General features: G+C 48.1%; 1 protein-coding gene across 1 annotated transcript in view; it reads left to right on the plus strand.

Moving 5' to 3' along the window:
• The window catches only part of MYO9A (myosin IXA), a 980,547-nt gene that overhangs the window by 728,344 nt on the left and 229,872 nt on the right, over positions 1-22,331 (plus strand). The window contains 1 exon segment of the mRNA XM_030187859.1: positions 8,909-9,031. Within this exon segment, the coding sequence (XP_030043719.1) occupies positions 8,909-9,031 (123 nt within the window).

A 22,331-nucleotide genomic window follows, 5' to 3' on the forward strand; every position in this document is an offset into this window, starting at 1 on the left:
ACACTCGGACCAACAGCTGATGACATAACTCCACAGAGAGGCTAATTCCTAAAGGAACTTATCATCCTAAATTTAAAGAGTTAAATTCCTGCACAAATGTGTGAAAAACAAGTTGTGCAAGATCATAACTGTATTACTTGCAATTACAGGACAAAGAAAAGGAGTAGCCCTTCCCCCCCCCCCCCCCCCCCCCCCCCTCCCGGTGGTTTAGTGGTGGAATCAGGACAGGAGTGATGCTCTAGTCAGGGCAGCTATTTTGAGCACAGAAACAGCAGGAGTAACTTGGGATCCCTCCTGCACCAAGTACAATCCTAGACCACCAGAGATTGCAAGATAAGCCCAACAGGTGGGGGTGGGGGTGGGGGGAGGAGGGTTCGAGGAGAGGGAATGGAGGGAGGCAAACAGGATAATGCACAAATTTTCAGCTTCCACCAAAAACACATGGCCATTTTCGGCCAAAACTGAAACATGGTTGAAAAATAAAATACCAGTGCAAATCCACTCAAAACAAAAAAAAATGAGGACAGTGGTGACAATTCCACCTTCAAAACAAAAAAATGAGGAGAGGTCACAATTCCACCTTCAAAACACACAACAACCCGCTGTAAAGTCAATTGTGTGCAGGTGTCCATCAACCTATCAAAATATCTTCACACACAACCATTAGACAATAAATATAAAACATTTAATTCTGCAGATTTATCGTCGGGGTAGGAAAAGCCTCAGACATTTGAGCTGCTGTAACAATTCAAAGCTCTCCTTTTCTCAATCATTAGCTAAAAAACCTCCCCTGCTTTTTAAATTATGAAACGGAAAACCATATAGCATACAGCTGGTTCAAAAATATATTAAAAAGTCCCCAAAATCATCAGAAAATCTTTAAAGAATGTCACTTATCTTAATTCATTCAGACAACAGTTAAATGTCAGGTCCAATGGCAGTTCTGGCCAGCATCTTCCTTTTGCATTCCTGTCAAACAACTCTGACGCGGCCAGCGTTTTGCGGCTTTATAGCATCTGCATCAGGGAAAGTTTTCATGCTCCTGGAATACCTAGATTCTCCAAAACTCTTTCTCACCCATTCTGAAATTCTGCATGCATCCTATCCTGAAGATAAATCTGTAGAATTAAATGTAAATTATTGCCTAATAGTTGTGTATGAAGATATTTTGATAGGTTGAGGGACACCTGAGCAAAATTTACTTTACAGTGGGATGAAAACAAAATAACTTTTTGGCCAAAAATGGTGACTTCATTTGTGCTTCCACCCAAACCCCTCCCCCACCTTGGTGTGTCATAAAAAATAGGTGTAGGCATTCTCTTTTCCTGCTTAATATGTGCATAATTCCTTTGATCTAAACAGAGACTTCCTTTAACTGTTAGCTGTGCTCTAAATTGATGGAATATTAAACTCTGAAACAGCAACTTTAAATGCTAAACTACAATCTAAAAGTTTTCTAACAGAGGCTTTAAATACTACTATACTCTAAACTGCCTTTGTTAAATAAGCAAAGTTACTTAAAAAAAAAAAACACTGAGATTACCTATGTAACCCTAAGTCTACCTTAGCTCAAATTTGAATTCAGTTTTTCAAACCAGTGAAGTTTTCCTCCCCTCTGCAGGTCCTATCTTAACACCTCTTTAAGACTAAATCGGTTGCTCACTGTGTAAATGCTTTGTTTTTAAAATCCAGGGCAGCCAAACACATAACTTTTGACTGAAACAATTCAAATTGTATGAAGGTAATTTTATAAAGTCATTGTTCCATGTATACTACAGTATAAGGATATTTTTTTTCTCCGAGGACAAGCAGGCTGCTTGTTCTCACTGATGGGTGATCTCCACGGCAGCCCCCTCCAATCGGAAACTTCACTAGCAAAGGCCTTTGCTAGTCCTCGCGCGCCGATGCACACTGCGCATGTGTGGCCGTCTTCCCACCCGAACCGGCTCGTGTTCGTCAGTCTTCTTTTGTCCGCGCTCGGGACGGTCGTGTTTTACCGCCGTTTCGTGCCCCTCAAGTTGACCTCGCGCGTATTCGTGATTTTCGCTAAAAAAAAAGAGGAGACCGATCCGGTCTTTACCCCTTTCCCGTGTTTCCAGCCTTTTCCCCGCGTAAGTTTCCTTTCGCTTTCGGGACCGGCCTATCTGGCCTCGGTACGGGTTTTTTCTCCCTTCTTTTTGGTGCCTTTCGTCATCATCGCAAATTTTGATTTCGCCGGCGTGATTTTTCCGCCCATGTCATCGAAGTCTTCCAGCGGCTTCAAGACGTGCACCCAGTGCGCCCAGGTAATCTCGCTCACTGATAGGCAAGCTTCGTGTCTTCAGTGTCTGGAGGCTGGGCACCGCCCGCAGGCCTGCAGTCTTTGTGCTCGTTTGAAAAAGAGGACTCGGGTAGCGAGATTGGCCCAGTGGAACACGTTGTTCTCGGGCTCTTCGACGACAACAGCACGGGACGCATCGACGTCGACAGCATCGAAGTCTTCGGCATCGGCATCGACTGCATCGAGGCTTCTACCTCCTGCATCGTCGGTACCGAGGCATCGGAAGGCTGTGTCGACGTCGGTGGTACCGGGACCTCCGCTATTGCTGATGTCGTCGGACGGTGGTGCTTCGTCTGGAGTGCAGGTGAGGGCTGTCCAGTCCCCTGCTGATGGTGGTGAGCCTTCAGGTGGGTCTCCCCCTGCCCTGAGGGCTCCTGCGGTACAGCCCCCCCCCCCCCCCCCCCCCGAGATCGACCTTCTTCGGCCTCGGCCCCGAGGAAGCGACGGTTGGATTCTACGTCCTCCTCGTCGGTACCGGGAAGCTCCGGTGACATGCTTCGCTTGAAGAAGTCAAAGAAGCATCGTCACCGGTCTCCTTCCCGTCTTGGTACCGAGAGCTCTGGGTCGCCGAGGCAGTCGGCACCCAGTAGGCATCGGCAACGGGAGGACCGCTCACCCTCTGTTCAGGAGGTGTCGATGCGCTCCCCCTTGGACAGCCCGGAACCGCCTCCACGCCAGGAACAGACTCTGACATCGACACCTGCATCGGCTTCCCAGTCTTTCTCCACAGCCGCTCTGCACGAGAGTCTCCGGGCCGTTCTTCCAGAGATTCTGGGAGAGCTGTTGCGCCCTTCTCCGGTACCGGGGGTGCTTGCGCCACCGGTACCGTCGAGTGAGGCGACGGCTGGCCCCTTGCCCGAGGTGAGGTCCCCGGTATCGGTACCGCTTGCGATACCGGCTACGGCCGCCTCCCAGGCAGACTCCCCGACGACGTCGGCGGAGGGGGCTTCGCCGGTGCTGGCGAGGGAGTTCACATCTCGATGCTCCTACCGTGGCCGTGTTTCCACGGAGTCGAGTCGGGCACGGCTTCAGACACAGGTTCGTGAACTTGTGTCTGATACCGAGGGTGAGGCCTTGTGGGAGGAGGAGAAGGACATCAGATATTTCTCTGACGAGGAGTCTGATGGCCTTCCTTCTGACCCCACTCCCTCCCCTGAAAGACAGCTTTCTCCTCCCGAGAGTCTGTCTTTCGCGGCCTTTGTCCGGCAGATGTCTACAGCCATCCCCTTCTCCACCTAAGGAAGCGTCCACAGTACCCATGCATCATGTCCTAAAAAAGACATTGCTGGCGAACTGGACCAAGCTACTAACTAATCCCCACATTCCCAAGAAGATCGAATCCCAGTATTGGATCCATGGGGACCCAGAGCTGATGCGCACTCAGTTGCCTCACGACTCTGGTGTGGTGGATCTGGCCCTAAAGAAGGCTAAGAGTTCTAGAGAGCATGCTTCGGCTCCCCCGGGCAAAGACTCCAGAACGTTAGACTCCTTTGGGAGGAAGGCCTATCATTCCTCTATGCTCGTGGCCAAGATTCAGTCCTACCAGCTCTACACGAGCATCCATATGCGGAACAATGTGCGGCAGTTGGCGGGCTTGGTGGACAAGCTCCCTCCTGAGCAAGCCAAGCCGTTTCAGGAGGTAGTCAGGCAGCTGAAGGCGTGCAGAAAATTCCTGGCCAGAGGGGTATATGATACCTTTGATGTTGCTTCCAGGGCCGCTGCTCAAGGTGTGGTGATGCGCAGACTCTCATGGCTGCGTGCCTCCGACCTGGAGAATAGGATCCAGCAGCAGATTGCGGACTCCCCTTGCCGAGCGGACAACATTTTTGGAGAAAAAGTCGAACAGGTGGTAGAACAGCTCCACCAGCAGGATAACGCTTTCGACAAATTCTCCCGCCGGCAGCCTTCAGCATCTACCTCATCAGGTAGACATTTTTATGGGGGAAGGAGGGCTGTTCCCTACTCTTCTGGTAAACGTAGGTACAATCCTCCCTCTCGCCAGCCTGCGGCCCAGGCTAAGCCCCAGCGCGCTCGCTCTCGTCAGCAGCGTGCACCTCAGCAAGGCCCCACGGCTCCCCAGCAAAAGCAGGGGGCGAGCTTTTGACTGGCTCCAGCAGAGCATAGCCGACATCAACGTGTCCGTGCCGGGCAATCTGCCGGTCGGGGGGAGGTTGAAAGTTTTTCACCAAAGGTGGCCTCTTGTAACCTCCGACCGTTGGGTTCTTCAAATAGTCCGGCAAGGATACACCCTCAATTTGGCCTCGAAGCCTCAAATTGCCCACCGGGAGCTCAGTCCTACAGCTTCCAGCACAAGCAGGTACTTGCAGAGGAACTCTCCGCCCTTCTCAGCACCAATGTGGTCGAGCCCGTGCCATCCGGGCAAGAAGGGCTGGGATTCTATTCCAGGTACTTCCTTGTTGAAAAGAAAACAGGGGGGATGCGTCCCATCCTAGACCTAAGGGCCCTGAACAAATATCTGGTCAAGGAAAAGTTCAGGATGCTTTCCCTGGGCACCCTTCTTCCCATGATTCAGGAAAACGATTGGCTATGCTCTGTGGACTTGAAGGACGCCTACACGCACATCCCGATATTGCCAGCTCACAGGCAGTATCTGCGATTTCGTCTGGGCACACGTCACTTCCAGTACTGTGTGCTACCCTTTGGGCTCGCCTCTGCGCCCAGAGTGTTCACGAAGTGCCTGGCTGTAGTAGCAGCAGCGCTTCGCAGGCTGGGAGTGCACGTGTTCCCCTATCTCGACGATTGGCTGGTAAAGAACACATCCGAGGCAGGAGCTCTACAGTCCATGCAGATGAGTATTCGACTCCTGGAGCTACTGGGGTTTGTGATAAATTACCCAAAGTCCCATCTTCTCCCAGTGCAGAGACTCGAATTCATAGGAGCTCTGCTGGGTTCTCGGACGGCTCGTGCCTATCTTCCGAAGACAAGGGCCAACGATCTGCTGTCCCTAGTCTCCCAGGTACGAGCATCCCAGCAGATCACAGCTCGGCAGATGTTGAGATTGCTTGGCCACATGGCCTCCACAGTTCATGTGACTCCCATGGCTCGTCTTCACATGCGATCTGCTCAATGGACCCTAGCTTCCCAGTGGTTTCAGGCTGCTGGGGATCTAGAGGACGTGATCCACCTGTCCACGAGTTTTCTCAAATCCCTGTACTTGTGGACGATTCGGTCCAATTTGACTCTGGGACGCCCTTTCCAAATTCCTCAGCCATAAAAAGTGCTGACTACGGATGCGTCTCTCCTGGGGTGGGGAGCTCATGTTGATGGGCTCCACACCCAGGGAAGCTGGTCCGTCCTGGAACGCGATCTGCAGATCAATCTCCTGGAGTTACGAGCGGTCTGGAACGCTCTGAAGGCTTTCAGAGATTGGCTGTCCCATCAAATTATCCAAATTCAGACAGACAACCAGGTTGCCATGTATTAAATCAACAAGCAGGGGGGCACCGGATCTCGCCCCCTGTGTCAGGAAGCCGTCAGCATGTGGCTGTGGGCTCGCCATCAAGGCATGTGGCTCCAAGCCACATATCTGGCAGGCGTAAACAACAGTCTGGCCAACAGGTTGAGCAGGATTATGCAACCTCATGAGTGGTCGCTCAACTCCAGAGTAGTGCGCCGGATCTTCCAGGTGTGGGGCACCCCCTTGGTAGATCTCTTTGCATCTCGAGCCAACCACAAGGTCCCTCAGTTCTGTTCCAGACTTCAGGCCCACGGTCAACTGGCATCGGATGCCTTCCTCCTGGATTGGGGGGAAGGCCTGCTGTATGCTTATCCTCCCATACCTCTGGTGGGGAAGACTTTGTTGAAACTCAAGCAAGACCGAGGCACCATGATTCTGATTGCTCCTTTTTGGCCGCGTCAGATCTGGTTCCTTCTCCTTCTGGAGTTGTCCTCCGAAGAACTGTGGAGATTGGAGTGTTTTCCGACCCTCATCACCCAGAACGAAGGGGCGCTTCTGCATCCCAACCTCCAGTCTCTGGCTCTCACGGCCTGGATGTTGAGAGCGTAGACTTTGCCTCTTTGGGTCTGTCGGAGGGTGTCTCCCGTGTTTTGCTTGCTTCCAGAAAAGATTCCACTAAGAGGAGTTACTTCTTTTTATGGAGGAGGTTTGCTGTCTTGTGTGACAGGAAGGCCTTAGATCCTCGCTCCTGTCCTACACAGACCCTGCTTGAATACCTTCTGCACCTGTCTGAGTCTGGTCTCAAGACCAACTCTGTAAGGGTTCACCTTAGCGCAATCAGTGCATACCATTACCGTTTGGAAGGTAAGCCGATCTCAGGACAGCCTTTAGTTGTTCGCTTCATGAGAGTTTTGCTTTTGTCAAAGCCCCCTGTCAAGCCTCCTACTGTGTCATGGGATCTCAATGTCGTTCTCACAGAGCTGATGAAACCTCCTTTTGAGCCACTGAACTCCTGCCATCTGAAGTACTTGACCTGGAAGGTCATTTTCTTGGTGGCAGTTACTTCAGCTCGTAGAGTCAGTGAGCTTCAGGCCCTGGTAGCCCAGGCCCCTTACACCAGATTTCATCATAATAGAGTAGTCCTCCGCACTCACCCTAAGTTCTTGCCGAAGGTAGTGTCGGAGTTCCATCTGAGCCAGTCAATTGTCTTGCCAACATTCTTTCCCCGTCCGCATTCCTGCCTTGCTGAACGTCAGCTGCACACATTGGACTGCAAAAGAGCATTGGCCTTCTATCTGGAGCGGACACAGCCCAACAGACAGTCCGCCCAATTGTTTGTTTCTTTTGATCCCAACAGGAGGGGAGTGGCTGTGGGGAAACGCACCATTTCAAATTGGCTAGCAGATTGCATTTCCTTCACTTACGCCCAGGCTGGGCTGGCTCTTGAGGGTCATGTCACGGCTCAGAGCCATGGCAGCGTCAGTGGCCCACTTGAAGTCAGCCACTATTGAAGAGATTTGCAAGGCTGCGACGTGGTCATCTGTCCACACATTCACATCTCATTACTGCCTGCAGCAGGATACCCGACGCGACAGTCGGTTCGGGCAGTCAGTGCTTCAGAATCTGTTCGGGGTTTAGAATCCAACTCCACCCCCCTAGGCCCATGTTTATTCTGTTCCAGGCTACACTCTCAGTTAGTTGGATAAGTTGTTAGGTCAATCTCAGTTATGTCCTCGCCGTTGCGAGGCCCAATTGACCATGTTTCTTGTTTTGAGTGAGCCTGGGGGCTAGCGATACCCCATCAGTGAGAACAAGCAGCCTGCTTGTCCTCGGAGAAAGCAAATGCTACATACCTGTAGAAGGTATTCTCCGAGGACAGCAGGCTGATTGTTCTCACATACCCGCCCGCCTCCCCTTTGGAGTTGTGTCTTCCCTTGTCTTTGTCTTGCTACATACGGGACTGACGAACACGAGCCGGTTCGGGCGGGAAGACGGCCGCGCATGCGCGGTGCGCATTGGCGCGCGAGGACTAGCAAAGGCCTTTGCTAGTGAAGTTTCCGATTGGAGGGGGCTGCCGTGGATGTCACCCATCAGTGAGAACAATCAGCCTGCTGTCCTCGGAGAATACCTTCTACAGGTATGTAGCATTCGCTTTACTGGGGTCCCTAGGTTAATAGAGCAGGAAGTATGCTATTATTGACCTGTTTTATAGATATATAGTCTATGTGTCTTTATAAAATCCTAGCACAAATCCTGCAGAAATCACTCCTAGATTGAAGTCACAGGCATAAATGTTAGCATGTACTTTGTGTGCGTATGTATATATTTTATAAAACATGTACATATATCGTGACTATCCCAGACACACCTACAATACGAGTATGTGCTTGTTTGCACCATGTGTAATTTTAGGCATGACCTAATTTTATAGGGGCCCATATTTGTGCTTAAATATGCATTATAAAATTATTCTCTGCATGCACTTAAAATGCTGCTTATAAAATTACCCCACTTGTAAAAGTACAAGAAGAACATGCATACTTTTACATGACCCAGGTGAAGGCATCATCTAAGGTGGGTTTTGGGCAGAACATGATGGGATCACTGAATATTCAAAAATGCATGGGATAAACACAAAGGAATATTATATAGAAGGCATGGAGCCAAACAAACTTAGTGGTAATTAGATGGCAACACCAGTAATTGGGAAGCAAAGCCAGTGCTGGGCAGACTTTTATGGTCTTTGCTCTTAACATAGCTGGATAGATTCAGCTTCAGTTACTGGGGAACAAGGTCACTGCCAGGTAGACTTCTACAGTCTGTGCCCCAAAAATGGCAAGAACAAATCAAGATCAAGTATACATCTGTAGTACCACATCATACCTTATGCTATGAGTTTATCTTGTTGGGAAGAAACTTTAAACCTAACCAGTTAAGTGCCGCTGAAAATAACCGGTTGAATCTGAACAGAAAATTTAACTGACCAGGAGCTGTTTCTGGCCGGTTACATCGCTTTTAATATTGACTCTATTGCGTTTTGGTATTTGTCTAATGCTTTAAACCAGGAGCTCAACAAAACAGATATGCTAAAAGATGTAGGCTGTCATATTGATATTGTGGTTTCAGATGAGAAACATCAGTTCTCTCTCTTGCTTCCCTATTTTTCCCAGCACTTGTTAAATGTTAAATCACTTAAACATCTGACCAATCTAACACTGCAAGATCGCATCACCAAGTCCCTTCTTCACCTGCACAAGAAGAAGAAGCCACCCAGCATCAGTGCACAGTTCCAGGTATCAATTGATATTAATCTTATTTATAAAGGTGTCACTTGTTTAATTACTGGTATCTTTAATGTACTGCCATTTATATGTCATGCTCACTGTGGCTGAGTTTGGGACAGACAGATATGTTTAAACTGCTTTTGAAATAATTAGCATTAAAAAAAAGAGGAGGACCATTACTATTCTAATCTGAAAATGGTCTTTCTGTGCAGTGTATGCAGCAAGTTGAATGTTCATTGATGTTAAGTCAGATAACAATATAATTCATTCAGATTATCAAATAACTATTTTCTTCTGTTTTCAAAGCCAATGTTATGGCAAAGCCAATTTTAAATTACTTTTCTCTTGCATGTTTAACCAGGTTTACGTGTGTGTTTTTAAATCATATTACAGCTCTAGTCTAGAGGACATGATTTTGATACATGTCTACAGTGTTTAAGAACATGAGAAAACTGATCAGGAAAAGCTTGTAGTTAATGTACCAAAAATAAACTCACATTGTATCATTCTCCAAGGGCATACAAGGCAGCAGCAGCCCTTATAAGTAGGTGAAGTGATCCAATGGAGTTCAGTGCTGGAGTAGTGTAAACAAAACTTGAGAGGTTTCTAGAATGGTCCATTGAGCATATATGGAAATTCCTGTGTTGATATCACCTTGCACGGTCATCCCAGATTTAATTTTTCTATGGAGCCTGACTGATGTGAATTTTTCCCATAAATTGTGAGTAACCTTTTCATGTTAGTTATTTTTTGCCTCTGTTCACCTAGTCTATGTTTTAGAAAACACAGTGCAATTAAATGCTTGCTACCATGCCACCCAAGTGCAATTCTGCAGACACCCGCTTAACATATCATGAATATTTAAGAGGGGCATGAATATTTAAGAGGGGCATATATAGGGGCAGGGCATGGGTGAGGCTTCCAATTATGCATATAACTTGCTGAATACTGTAAGTTTGGTTGGTTACTTCCACACTTAGATGCTTTGGCTTAAATCAGCTATATAGTTTGCTTAAGTGATTGCGCCTAAATGTTAGGCGCATAGATACCCATTTACAATAATATTCTGTAAAGGAGTGAAGTTGCCCGTGGTACTTTATAAAATATCCTAATGTGTCCTTGTATCTCAATTGACTTTAGCACTGGCAGTGTTTGAGGAGTTGTTGAATAGGAAGATCTAAAAATGATATTAAATCATCTAGTAAAGGTTGCTCTATCAACACTGGTGTTAAAACAGAGGGTCAAACCATTCTGGAAACCAAAGAAGTGCCTGGAGATATGGCATTGATGCTAGGGCATTGAAGAGCATCAGTATATGAACAGTCACTACCATTTTTATGTTCACTGCATCCAGGGAGGAAGCTTCAAGGCATTGATTTGCATCTTAACCCATACACTGAAAGGAGAACCAGGAACCTCTGATTAGCAGTTCTTCCAAAAAAATCTTTATTTTGTACCAAGTATCTGAGGTTCCATTGAGCCAATGGTTTACACACAACCTCAGGAAGATCCTCTGAAATGGACACTAGAATGTTGGTTGTTGTCTGCCTGGATCTATTCAAAATCTGCTCCTGTTTTTGACTGTGGAGCTGTCTATAAATTCTGAGTCTTCTGCTGTCTGGGATGAATGTGAGGTCCCTATTATTGATGATGGGAGTGTAGGGATAGAAGATGATGCCTCTTCATAGAATAGAAATGTCTCAGCATTCCACTGACATACCTTCTAGATGATGATAAGGATGGTTCAGAAGTGGCTGCAGTGAGAATCTGATGTGTCAAATATTTGCTTGTTTTTTTCAAATCTGATTCACAACAAATAGATGATCTCTCTTCCAAAGCAAGCACGTGAATGTGTTCTCCACATCTCAGATCTGATGCCTGCAGCCATAAGTGTGTATAGACACTTTCACCCATGGCAGAAATTCTCAGTGTTATCTTGAAATCATCATAGGTCAACCTGATCTTGTGTTTTCCACACTACTGACCTTTCTCTACTAGTATGCTATGGCTATTATGCTTCTGTTGAGGGAGAAACTGTAACAGGTCTTCTACTTTCTCTGGTATGTTTAACATCAATTGACTAATCCAGAACTGGCATAAAGTACATAAGTATTGCCATACTGGGAAAGACCAAAGGTCCATCAAGCCCAGCATCCTGTTTCCAACAGTAGCCAATCCAGGTCACAAATACATGACAAGATCCCAAAAAGTACAAAACATTTTATACTGCTTATCCCAGAAATAGTGGATTTTCCCCAAGTCCATTTAATTATGGTCTATGGACTTTTAGGAAGTCGTCCAAACCTTTTTTTAAACTCTGCTAAGCTAACCACCTTTACCACATTCTCTGGCAATGAATTCCAGAGTTTAATTACACGCTGAGTGAAGAAAAATTTTCTCTGATTTGTTTTAAATTTACTACATTGTACCTTCATCGCATGCCCCCTAGTCCTATAATTTTTGGAAAGCGTAAACAGATGCTTCACATCTACCCGTTCTACTGCACTCATTATTTTATAGACCTCTATCATATCTCCCCTCAGCCGCCTTTTCTCCAAGCTAAAGAGCCCTAGCCACTTTAGACTTTCCTCATAGGGAAGTCGTCCCATCCCCTTTATCATTTTCATCGCCCTTCTCTGCACCTTTTTTAATTCCACTATATTTTTTTGAGATGCGGCAACCAGAATTGAACACAATATTCGAGGTGCGGTCGCACCATGGAGCGATACAAGGGCATTATAACATCCTCATTTTTGTTTTCCATTCCATTCCTAATAATACCTAACATTCTATTTGCTTTCTTAGCCACAGCAGCACACTGAGCAGAAGTTCAACCTGTCATCGACGATGACACCTAGATCCCTTTCTTGGCCCATGACTCCTAACATGGAACCTTGCATGACGTAGCTATAATTCAGTTTCCTTTTTCCCATATGCATCACTTTGCACTTGCTCACATTAAACGTCATCTGCCATTTAGACACCCAGTCTCCCAGTCTCATAAGGTCCTCTTGTAATTTTGGGTATCCTCAACTGCTTTCCATCGCGGGGATGACCAAAGTTCACGGGGGTGTGTCGGCACCGTAGCGAAGGCGGGACTGGGGCGTGATTAAGAGATAGGCGTCCTCAACTGATAATGGAAAAAAGAAGGGCGTCCCTGACGATCACTTGGCCGACTTTATTTGGTTCATTATTTCTTGCAACCAAACCTCAAAAAGGTGCGCGAACTGACCAGATGACCACCGGAAGGAATCGGGGATAACCTCCCCTTACTCCCCCCAGTGGTCACCAACCCCCTCCCACCCTTAAAAAAAAAACTTAAATTTTTTTTTTCCAGCCTCAAATGTCATACCTAGCTCCATGACAGCAGTATGCAGGTCCCTGGAGCAGTTTTAGTGGGTGCAGTGCACTTCAGCCTGGTGGACCCAGGCCCATCCCCCCCCCTTACCTGCTACACTTGTGGTGGTAAATGTGAGCCCTCCAAAACCCACCCAAAACCCACTATACCCACATGTATGTTCCCCCCTTCACCCCTTAGGGCTATGGTAGTGGTGTACAGTTGTGGGGAGCTATGCACCTGGGAGCAATTTCTGAAGTCCACTGCAGTGCCCCCTAGGGTGCCCGGTTGGTGTCCTGGCATGTCAGGGGGACCAGTGCAGTACGAATTCTGGCTCCTTCCAAGACCAAAGGGCTTGGATTTGGTCGTTTTTGAGATAGGCGTCCTCGGTTTCCCTTATGTTGAGATTTGGTCATCCCTGACCGAATTATCGAAATGAAAGATGGACGCCCATCTTGTTTTGATAATACGGGTTTCCCCGTCCTTTCGCGGGGCCGTCCTGCGAGGACACCCTCATGAAAACTTGGGCACCCCATTCGATTATGCCCCTCCATGGCAACTAGTTAATGATGCTTGCTTTTCTCTCTTTCTTTTTATTCCCCCCTTAATACTAAACTAGATCCTGCAGTGCTGCTAGATTTTATCTGTTAATGCTGTGACAAAGTTTTTAAAACTAAGTGGAAAAGACTATGGAGATTAGTTGATAAAATTTGCTTTTTATATTTTTATTTTGCCTAACACTAACCTACAATTCCTCCTTTAAACCCCAATCTTTAAGTGCCCAAAGCACAAAGCAAAATAGCAGTCGCTTACAGTAGAAATGTCCTCTTCTCTTGGAACTTCTCAGAAAACTAAGCAGGAAATGAGCGTAGTTCTTCTTCTCAAAGCAGGGTGCAAGCATCCCCCCCCCCCCCCCCAATAGACACCAAGGAGTGAGTTTTCATTCTCTTGAATTTCTCAAGAGTAGATTTGGTTACTACCAGGTGATGTAATAGTTCAGCCTTCTGGACTCTATATTTGGAGTATGCCTTCTTGCTCACAGGAGGAGAAGAGAGTTTCCCACATTCTCATTTGTTCTTCTTTAAGGATGTGGTTAATGGGCACTATCATAGCTCCTTTAAGGGGATTTAAAAACGGAAGGATATCCAGCATAAGTGCAGTGGCATAGCTACGTGGGGCCATGGGGGCCTGGTCCCCCGTAGATTTGGCCCTGGACCCCCCTGCCGATGACCCTCTCGACCCCCCCTCCCCCGCTGCCGTTTTTGCCGTGGGCTACCTTTGCTGGCGGGGGACCCCAATCCCCGCCAGCCAAGGTCCTCTTCTTCTTGCGAAGACTTCATTTTGCAGGACGTCAGAAACAGAACGAAGCCTTCGCGGGAAGAAGAGGACCTCGGCTGGCGGGGATTGGAGTCCCCCCCCCCCCCCCAGCAAAGGTAGCCGACGGCAGTGGCGGGGGAAGGTTGGCGGCGGGAGGGGGGTTGAGAAGGTCGTCAGCAGGGGTCGTCAAAGTTGGCAGGGGTGGGGGCTAAAATGTGCCCCCTCACCTTGGGCTCTGGACCCCCTCCTGCCGAAGTCTGGCTACGCCCCTGCAATAAGTGCCCAGTGATCCTCCTCCTCCTCTTCCAAAAAAGTGGAAGGGTTTCCACTACATCCCTCATAAAATCTATGGAGTAGTCCTTCAATGGACATTTTTTCCTCTGATGTAGAGGAAAAGGAGAGACATGATGATTCTACCTCATCAGAGATCCATAACCGTACTCCCAGAATTGCTCAGTCTCTGAATCGGAAAAGTATTCTATTTAAGATATGATGTGAGTATGGCTACAAGTTAAAGTCTCAGTGGAGATTCATCAGTAGGAACTCTGCTCCCTCGTGAAGACTAGCATATTTGAACCATTTCTCCATAGGGAAAGAAGGTGGGGATGATAATCTAAAAATTTCCTGATCCCAAAAGATACCTGGGGACTTTTTCCCATCTTATATCAAGGCTCTTGAGCACATTCATAGTGAAGGAAAAAAGTTAATTATTTCCCTAGATACCTTAATCCCTTTTCTACTTTCACTATCAATAGTGGGTTTGATATTGAACTCCATCAGGGATTTTCTTCTCATTTATTTCTTTCTGCCACAGAGATATTGTCACGCCCCTCACCTCTGTAGCGGGTCCGACGTTCTCTTCGGCAGCGCTGTGCTGACTGATGCTCCTTTCAGCGAAGCTGTGTTTGCGCCGATGTTGCTGGCGTTGCCTGCCATTCCCGCCAGTGCCGTGCGCACACCACTGTCCTCCTTCCGGTGCTCCGTCTTGCGGGCTGCTCTGGGCCGTGGCCCCACCTCCTTGCTCCGCGGGGATTGGTCTCCTCCGCAGGCGGGCTCCTGCTCTCCTTTCCCTCACTACCATTGGCCCAATGACCACTCTCCTCCCCAGCTGGTTCCTGCTGACGTCAGACGCCAGCACTATTTCTGGAAGGCTCTTCCTCTGCTTCATTTTTTCGGCTTCAATTTGGTAAGCGCTCTTGTATTGGATGATTTCCCGGATTGCCAGCCTGTTGAACATTGCTTGTACCTAGATTACTCTCTCGCCTGCTTCCTGCCTGTTGAATATTGCGTCTCTCGCCTGCTGCCTGCCTGTTGAACATTGCTTGTACCTGCATTATTTATTTATTTGTTACATTTGTATCCCACATTTTCCCACTTATTTACAGACTTAGTGTGGCTTACATAGTACTGTAGAGATATTTGCCAGTCTGGTAAACAAACCAATACAGGTAGTATTATGGTTGAGTAAGGAACATATGTTTCAGTTACAATGGGAATCAAGGAGAGGAAAGATTATTTAGTGTCCAGTACAAGCTTTGGTTGTGTTGTGTTGCAGAGTGTAGGCATTTATGTTGGGTCGGCGGGGTATGCCTTTTTGAACAGGTAGGTCTTTAATGATTTCCTGAAGTTTAGGTGGTCATAGGTTGTCTTCACAACTTTTGGCAGTGTGTTCCATAATTGTGTGCTTGTATAGGAGAAGCTGAACGCATAGATTGTTTTGTATTTAATTTTTTTGCAGTTTGGACCGTAGAGGTTTAGGTATGTTTGAGATGATCTGGTTATGTTTCTGAATGGTAGGTCTATAAGTTCTGTCATGTATCCTGGGACTTGGCCATAGATAATTTTGTGGACCAGGGTGCAGATTTTGAAAGTAATACGTTCTTTGATTGGCAGCCAATGCAGTTTTTCATGGAGGGGCTTGGCACTGTCGAATCGCGCTTTGCCAAATATTAGTCTGGCTGCTGTATTCTGAGTGGTCTGGAGTTTCCTTGTAAGTTGTTTTTTGCATCCAGCATTAATTCCGTTGCAATAGTCTGCGTGACTTAGCACCATTGATTGTATTAGGTTACAAAATATTTCCCTTGGGAAGAAAGGTTTTAAGCATTTAAGTTTCCACATCGAGTGGAACATTTTCTTTGTTGTAGAGTTCACTTGGCTCTCGAGAGTGAGGTTGTGGTCGATTATCACGCCGAGTATTTTCAGGCTGTTTGAAATCGGGAGGGTGTGTTCTGGGGTGATTAAGGTTGTTGGTTTGTATGTATTGTGTTGAGATGAGAGGATGAGGCAATGTGTTTTTTCAGTATTCAGTTTCAATTGAAAGGAGTTTGCCCATGAATCCATGGTATTCAAGCCGAGTTTAATTTCATTGTTGATTTCTGTTAGATCATGTCTGAGGGGAATGTAAATTGTGACATCGTCTGCGTAGATGAACGGGTTGAGGCCTTGCTTTGATAATGCCTTGGCTAGTGGGATCATCATTATGTTGAAGAGCATTGGTGATAGTGGTGATCCTTGAGGTACTCCATAGTCTGCTTTCCAAGGTGGTGATATGTTTGATTTTGATTTTACTTGATTACTCTCTCGCCTGCTGCCTGCCTGTTGAACACTGCTTGTACCTGGATTACTCTTTGCCTGTTGCCTGCCTGTGGAACATTGTTTGTACCAGGACCATTCCCTTCCGCCCCCCTCCGGCTGGTTCCTCAGCGCCCCTCTTCTCAGTTTCCCGCACAAGTCCTGCCGGCTGCCCGCACCTGGGGGCTCAACCTACGGGGAATGGCGATCACCGCAGGTGAACCTCGGGGTTGCTCAGCCGCCAAGTAGAGTACGGGGGCGTGTCATCATGCTCAGCAGTGCTCCACTTGGCACAAGAACTCACAAGTTTGACAGCCGAAGTCATGAGTTCGCCGGACAAACCCAAACTGTCAGATCTGGCCCAGGTTCTTCAGCAACAACAGGCCCAGCTAAACCGACTGTCCGGAATCTTACAGGATGTGTGTTCCCAGATGTCCACTTTCCAAACTCAGCGCCAACCACCTGCCGCCTCATCTGGGTCCATTTTCACTACTCCTGGGTTGCGGCTTCCGGAGCCTCCTCAGTTTGATGGAACTCCTACTTGTCGGGGGTTCCTTAACCAGTGCCTTATGCTCTTTGAGATGCAGCCCAGGGCGTTTTCCTCCAACAGACTCAGGTTTACCTATTTAATTTCCCTGCTCTCCGGACCAGCCCTGTCGTGGGCCTCTCCTCTCTGAGAGCAGCGAGATCCACTACTCACGGACCTGGGGGAGTTTCTTAGTCATTTCAGCTTAGTTTTCGATGTCCCGGGGCATCCCTCCTCGGCAGCCGGAGAACTTTTACGGATCCAACAAGGCAGCAGTTCTGTAGGGGCCTATGCGGTATGCTTTCGAACCCTTGCCTCCGAGTTGAGATGGAACCAAAAAGCTCTCACGGCCATTTTTTGGCAAGGGTTAAGTGGTCAAATTAAGAGCGAGTTAGCAGGCCGGGAACTCCCGACCTCCTTGGATGCCCTCATTACCCTCTGTGTCCGTGTCAACATCCAGTTCCACGAGAGGTTGCAGGAACGTTCTGCTCAGCGCCCTCCTCAGAGGCCTTCTCCTCGGATGTCACTCCCTAGTTCCCCTAAAGGAGCGATTGGCTCCTCTTCCAGGGGTTATGAAGAGCCAATGGTTATCGGTTGACATCGGCTCTCTGAGCAGGAGAGGACTCACTGTCGGAACAATTGACTGTCTGTATTGTGGACAGGCTGGTCATCTCGTGAAATTTTGCCCTAATAAACCGGGAAACGCGCAGACCCAGGGCCTTTGAAAGGGGTGGCTCTGTGTCTGTTCTCACCCCTTCCAGATAATCTGGTTTCCATTCCTATTTTTCTACAATGGAAGGAACTTTGTGTTAGCACTTTAGCCCTGATTGATTCAGGGGCCAGAGGGAATTTTATTGATGCCAGCCTTCTAACCCAACTAGGGACTCCTTCAATCCCTTGTAAACCCACGTTACAGGTAACCTCCATTCAGGGATTGACTCTACCCCACTCCATTACCCAGGTCACGCAACCATTACAGATGCAAGCTGGAATTCTACACCAAGAAGAGATCCAACTCTTGGTTCTTCCCCAGGCCATCCACCCTGTCATTCTGGGCCTGCCCTAGTTGCGACAGCACATGCCCAGTATCAACTGGACCATAGGTGATATCAGCAGATGGGGTTCCCAATGTTTTGCTTTGTGTCTTACGCCAGTGGATCCTCCCACAAAAACCATTTTGGCCCTTCCCGGGGTCCTCTGCCCCTGTGAGGCCTGCCTTCTAGTGGAATACCAAGACTTCCAGGACGTCTTTAATGCCCAAGAGGCGGAATCTCTTCCCCCTCATCACCCGTTTGACTGCCCTATTGAACTACTCCCAGGCAAGACGCCACCCCGGGGCCGACTTTATACACTCTCCCGGGAGGAATCTTAGGCCATGCGGAAATACTTCCAAAAGAACCTCCAAAGGGGCTTCATCAGACCTTCTTCCTCTCCAGCAGGGGCCAGGTTTTTCTTTGTAACTAAGAACGGCTCTCTACGACCCTGTATAGACTACTGTGGCCTTAACGAAATTACCATTAAAAATCGGTACCCGCTCCCTCTTATTCCAGAGCTATTCGACCGTCTGCAGGGAGCTTCAATTTTTACCAAGCTGGATCTTTGAGGCGCCTATAACCTGGTCCAAATCCGCCATGGAGACGAGTGGAAGACTGCTTTCAATACCCATGAGGGACATTTTGACTATCTTGTTATGCCGTTTGGCCTCTGCAATGCTCCTGCAGTCTTCCAGGATTTCATTAATTTCATTTTTCAGGATCTTTTGTACTCTTTGGTTATTGTTTATTTGGATGACATTCTGGTGTTCTCTGCTTCTGTTCAAGATCATCGCCATCATGTCTGCACCGTTCTCCATTGCCTCCAGGATCATCGCCTCTTCGCTAAACTAGTGAAATGCTCATTTCACCAACAGTCAATTCCATTTCTGGGATATATCATTTCTTCAGAAGGGCTCCAAATGGACCCCACTAAACTCCAAGCCATCCGGGAGTGGCCCATGCCTCAGGGTCTCTGGGCTTTGCAACGCTTTCTAGGCTTTGCCAACTACTACCGACAGTTCATCCAGCAATATTCCCTTATCACTGCACCTCTGACCGCACTTACTAAGAAATGGGCTGATGTGAAGAACTGGTCTCCCGCGGCCCAAGAAGCCTTCTCTGCCTTAAAGCAAGCCTTTTTGTCTGCTCCGGTGCTTCAAGGGCCGGATATAACAAAACCATTCATTTTAGAAGTGGATGCCTCGTCGCTGGGGGCAGGGGACGACTCTTCTATTTGCTATCATGGAAACACTTTGGTCCCGAAGATAATTCCTGGGGACTGGCTACTAACGTCCATGCACCAGAACTGATCCAAGAATTCCATACCCACTATCCATCGAAACCCAGACCGGGACGGAGAGGGGGCTTTCTGGGGAGGGTACTGTCACGCCCCTCACCTCCGTAGTGGGTCCGACATGCTCTTCGGTGGCGTTGTGCTGACCGATGCGCCTTTCGGCGGCGCTGTGTTCTCGCCGATGTTGCTGGGGTTGCCGCTGTTCCCGCCAGTGCTGTGCGCATACCACTGTCCTTCTGGTGCTCTATCTTGCGGGCTGCTCTGGGTTGTGGCCCTGCCTCCTTGCTCCGCGGGGATTGGTCTCCTCCGCAGGCGGGCTGCTGCTCTCCTTTCCCTCATTACCATTGGCCCAATGACCACTCTTCTCCTCAGCTGGTTCCTGCTGACGTCAGACGCCGGCACTATTTCTGGGAGGCTCTTCCTCTGCTTCATTGTTTCTGCTTCTATTTGGTAAGCGCTCTTGTATTGGATGATTTCCCGGATTGCCAGCCTGTTGAACATTGCTTGTACCTGGATTACTCTCTCGCCTGCTTCCTGCCTGTTGAATATTGCTTGTACCTGGATTACTCTTTGCCTGTTGCCTGTCTGTGGGACATTGCTTGTACCAGGACCATTCCCTTCCGCCCCCCCCCCCCCTCCGGCTGGTTCCTCAGCGCCCCTCTTCTCAGTTTCCCGCTCAAGTCCTGCCAGCCGCCCGCGCCTGGGGGCTCAACCTATGGGTAACGGCGGTCACCGCAGGTGAACCTCGGGGTTGCTCGGCCGCCAAGCAGAGTACGGGGGCGTGTCATCGCGCTGAGCAGTGCTCCACTTGGCACAAGAACTCACAAGTTTTACAGATATTCTGTTCTGTGTGTTAGAAAGTAGAATGCTTCTCAACATTTGGGTTGGGTGTATTAAAAGTGGGGGTATTATCAGAGGCGTAGCTAGGTTAATCGCCAGGGGAGTGGCCGCTCCCCCAGATGGACTTCTGATGGCACTGGTGCCTATTTTAGACGTGATCTGTGACATTTAAATGCCAGCGCTGTTACCAGTCCACTGTCCACTCCCCGCAACCTCAATCTGGATATGCTTCTGGGTATTATTTGGTTTAATGTTCCTGTAAATGCATTGCATAGTTTAAAAAATGTGAAATATACCTTCCTTGAGCCTACTGTTTGTCTGGTAAATTGATATAGGGTTCTTCCTCTTTGAGTGTTGTGTAATTGTGCATCTAAGTGCATGTATCAGTGTTTGGCATTGCATATAGTTCTTAAGGTGCAGTTGCACCATGAATCGATAAAGAGGCATTATTATAACCTCTGCTTCATTCTCCATTCCTTTCCTAATAATTCCTAACATTCTACTAGAGCTAGAATTAGCTTTTTCTGCACCTGGGGCAGACAGTCACAATTACACCCTCAAACCTCCCCTGAGCTGTTTTCAAATTTGAGCTTGCTTTTGTTGTGAGGGTGGTGACAAGAATCTACTGGGACCAGGTGATCTGTCAATCAAGCTGGAGGCAGAGAGGCCAGCAGTGATGTCTCTGGACAGAAAAATTTAGGATGGCAAGCCAAAACATCATTTCCATATATCATGCCCACCACCACAACACAACCACTTCCCTGCCTTTCCATTAACTATAAAAGACAGTAAGAAAAGTCGTTTCTATTCATAAAGAACCCCCCTCTTTCGAGTCAAGATGATTTTACATACAATTGTACAGGTACTTGCACTGTCCCTAATGAGCTTACAAAATAAGCTATATTGTACTTGGGGCATTGGATGGCTAAGTGACTTACCCAAGGTCACATGGAGCTGCAGAGGGAATTGAACTCGGTCCCCCAGGATCTCAACCTACTGCTGACCATTAGGCAGCAGTGGGAATCGAACCCAGTTCCTCTGGTCCACAACCCACTGCACTAACCATTAGGCAGCGGCATTCCTAGGGGGGCTGACACCCGGGGCGGATCGCCGATGTGCCCCGCTCCCTGGGTGCAGCACCCCCCCCCCCCGGGTGCACACCGCTGGGGGGGGGGGGGGTGCCGCGCGCCTGCCGGCTCTTCGTTTTCATGCTCCCTCTGCCCCGGAACAGGAAGTAACCTGTTCCGGGGCAAAGGGAGCATGAAAACGAAGAGACTACAGGCGCGCGGCACCCCCCCCCCCCCCCCAGCGGCGTGCACCCGGGGCGGACCGCCCCCCCCCCCCCCCCCCCCTTGGTTCAGTTTTGGCGCCGAAAGTGGCCCAAAATCCAAATCTGGGTTTCTGCCAAAAATGCAAGTTCATTTTTGGCTGAAACCAAAATTTCCCTTCCTCCCCTACTAGAGCAAGTCCAATGGCCCCCAAACCCTGACACCATCCACCCCGCCACCCACAGAAACCGAGCTCAGACAGGCTGGGCTGGGCCAGCCACTCGGCCTGCTCAGTTCTCACCCGTCCCCATCTTCCCAAGATGAACACAACACCATTAATGTATGATCTTTGCGTGGCACACTTAGGCATACCCATTTATGCCTACTATTGACCTGGCATAAATGGGTATATCTAAATTTAGGTGCACCAATTTGGATTTGTGCATCTTGGCACATAGATCCCATTATTTATTTATTTAATACATTTATACCCCACATTTTCCCGCTAGTTGCAGGCTCAATGTGGCTTACACAAATCTGTAGGAAGGCTACAGTACAGAAAAGTACAATTACACAGTGTAAAAGTAAGATAGTAAACATCATTTAAACAACAATATGTAGAAGATAATAAAGAAAATTAGTGTCCATGAATCTTGTTAAACTAGGAGTTAATCAAAATTATGTTGAACCTGGAGAATAAGCCTTCTTGAACAGGACAGACTTCAATAATTTTCTGAAATGTAAGTAGTTCTGGGTAGATTTAACTAATTTGGGTAAAGCATTCCATAGTTGTGTGCCCATGAATATAAAATTGGAGGCATAGGTGGATTTGTACTTAATGCCACCACAATCTGGGTAGTGTAAATTTAAGTAGGATCGTGAGAGACTAGATCTATTTCTGGGTGGTAAGTCAACCAATTCAAGCATGTTTTCTGGAACTTCCCCATAGATGATCCTGTGAATTAAGGTGCAGACCTTAAAGGCAACTCGTTCTCTAATAGGAAGCCAGTGCAGTTTTTCGCGAAGGGGCTTGGCAGATTCGAATTTAGATTTTCCAAAGATCAGTCTTGAATTATAGAATTGGCAGTCAGTGCACAGCATCAATGTGCCAGACTGGAGACG

The sequence above is a fragment of the Microcaecilia unicolor genome, chromosome 1 (genome assembly GCF_901765095.1).
Source record: "Microcaecilia unicolor chromosome 1, aMicUni1.1, whole genome shotgun sequence".
NCBI lineage: Eukaryota > Metazoa > Chordata > Amphibia > Gymnophiona > Siphonopidae > Microcaecilia > Microcaecilia unicolor.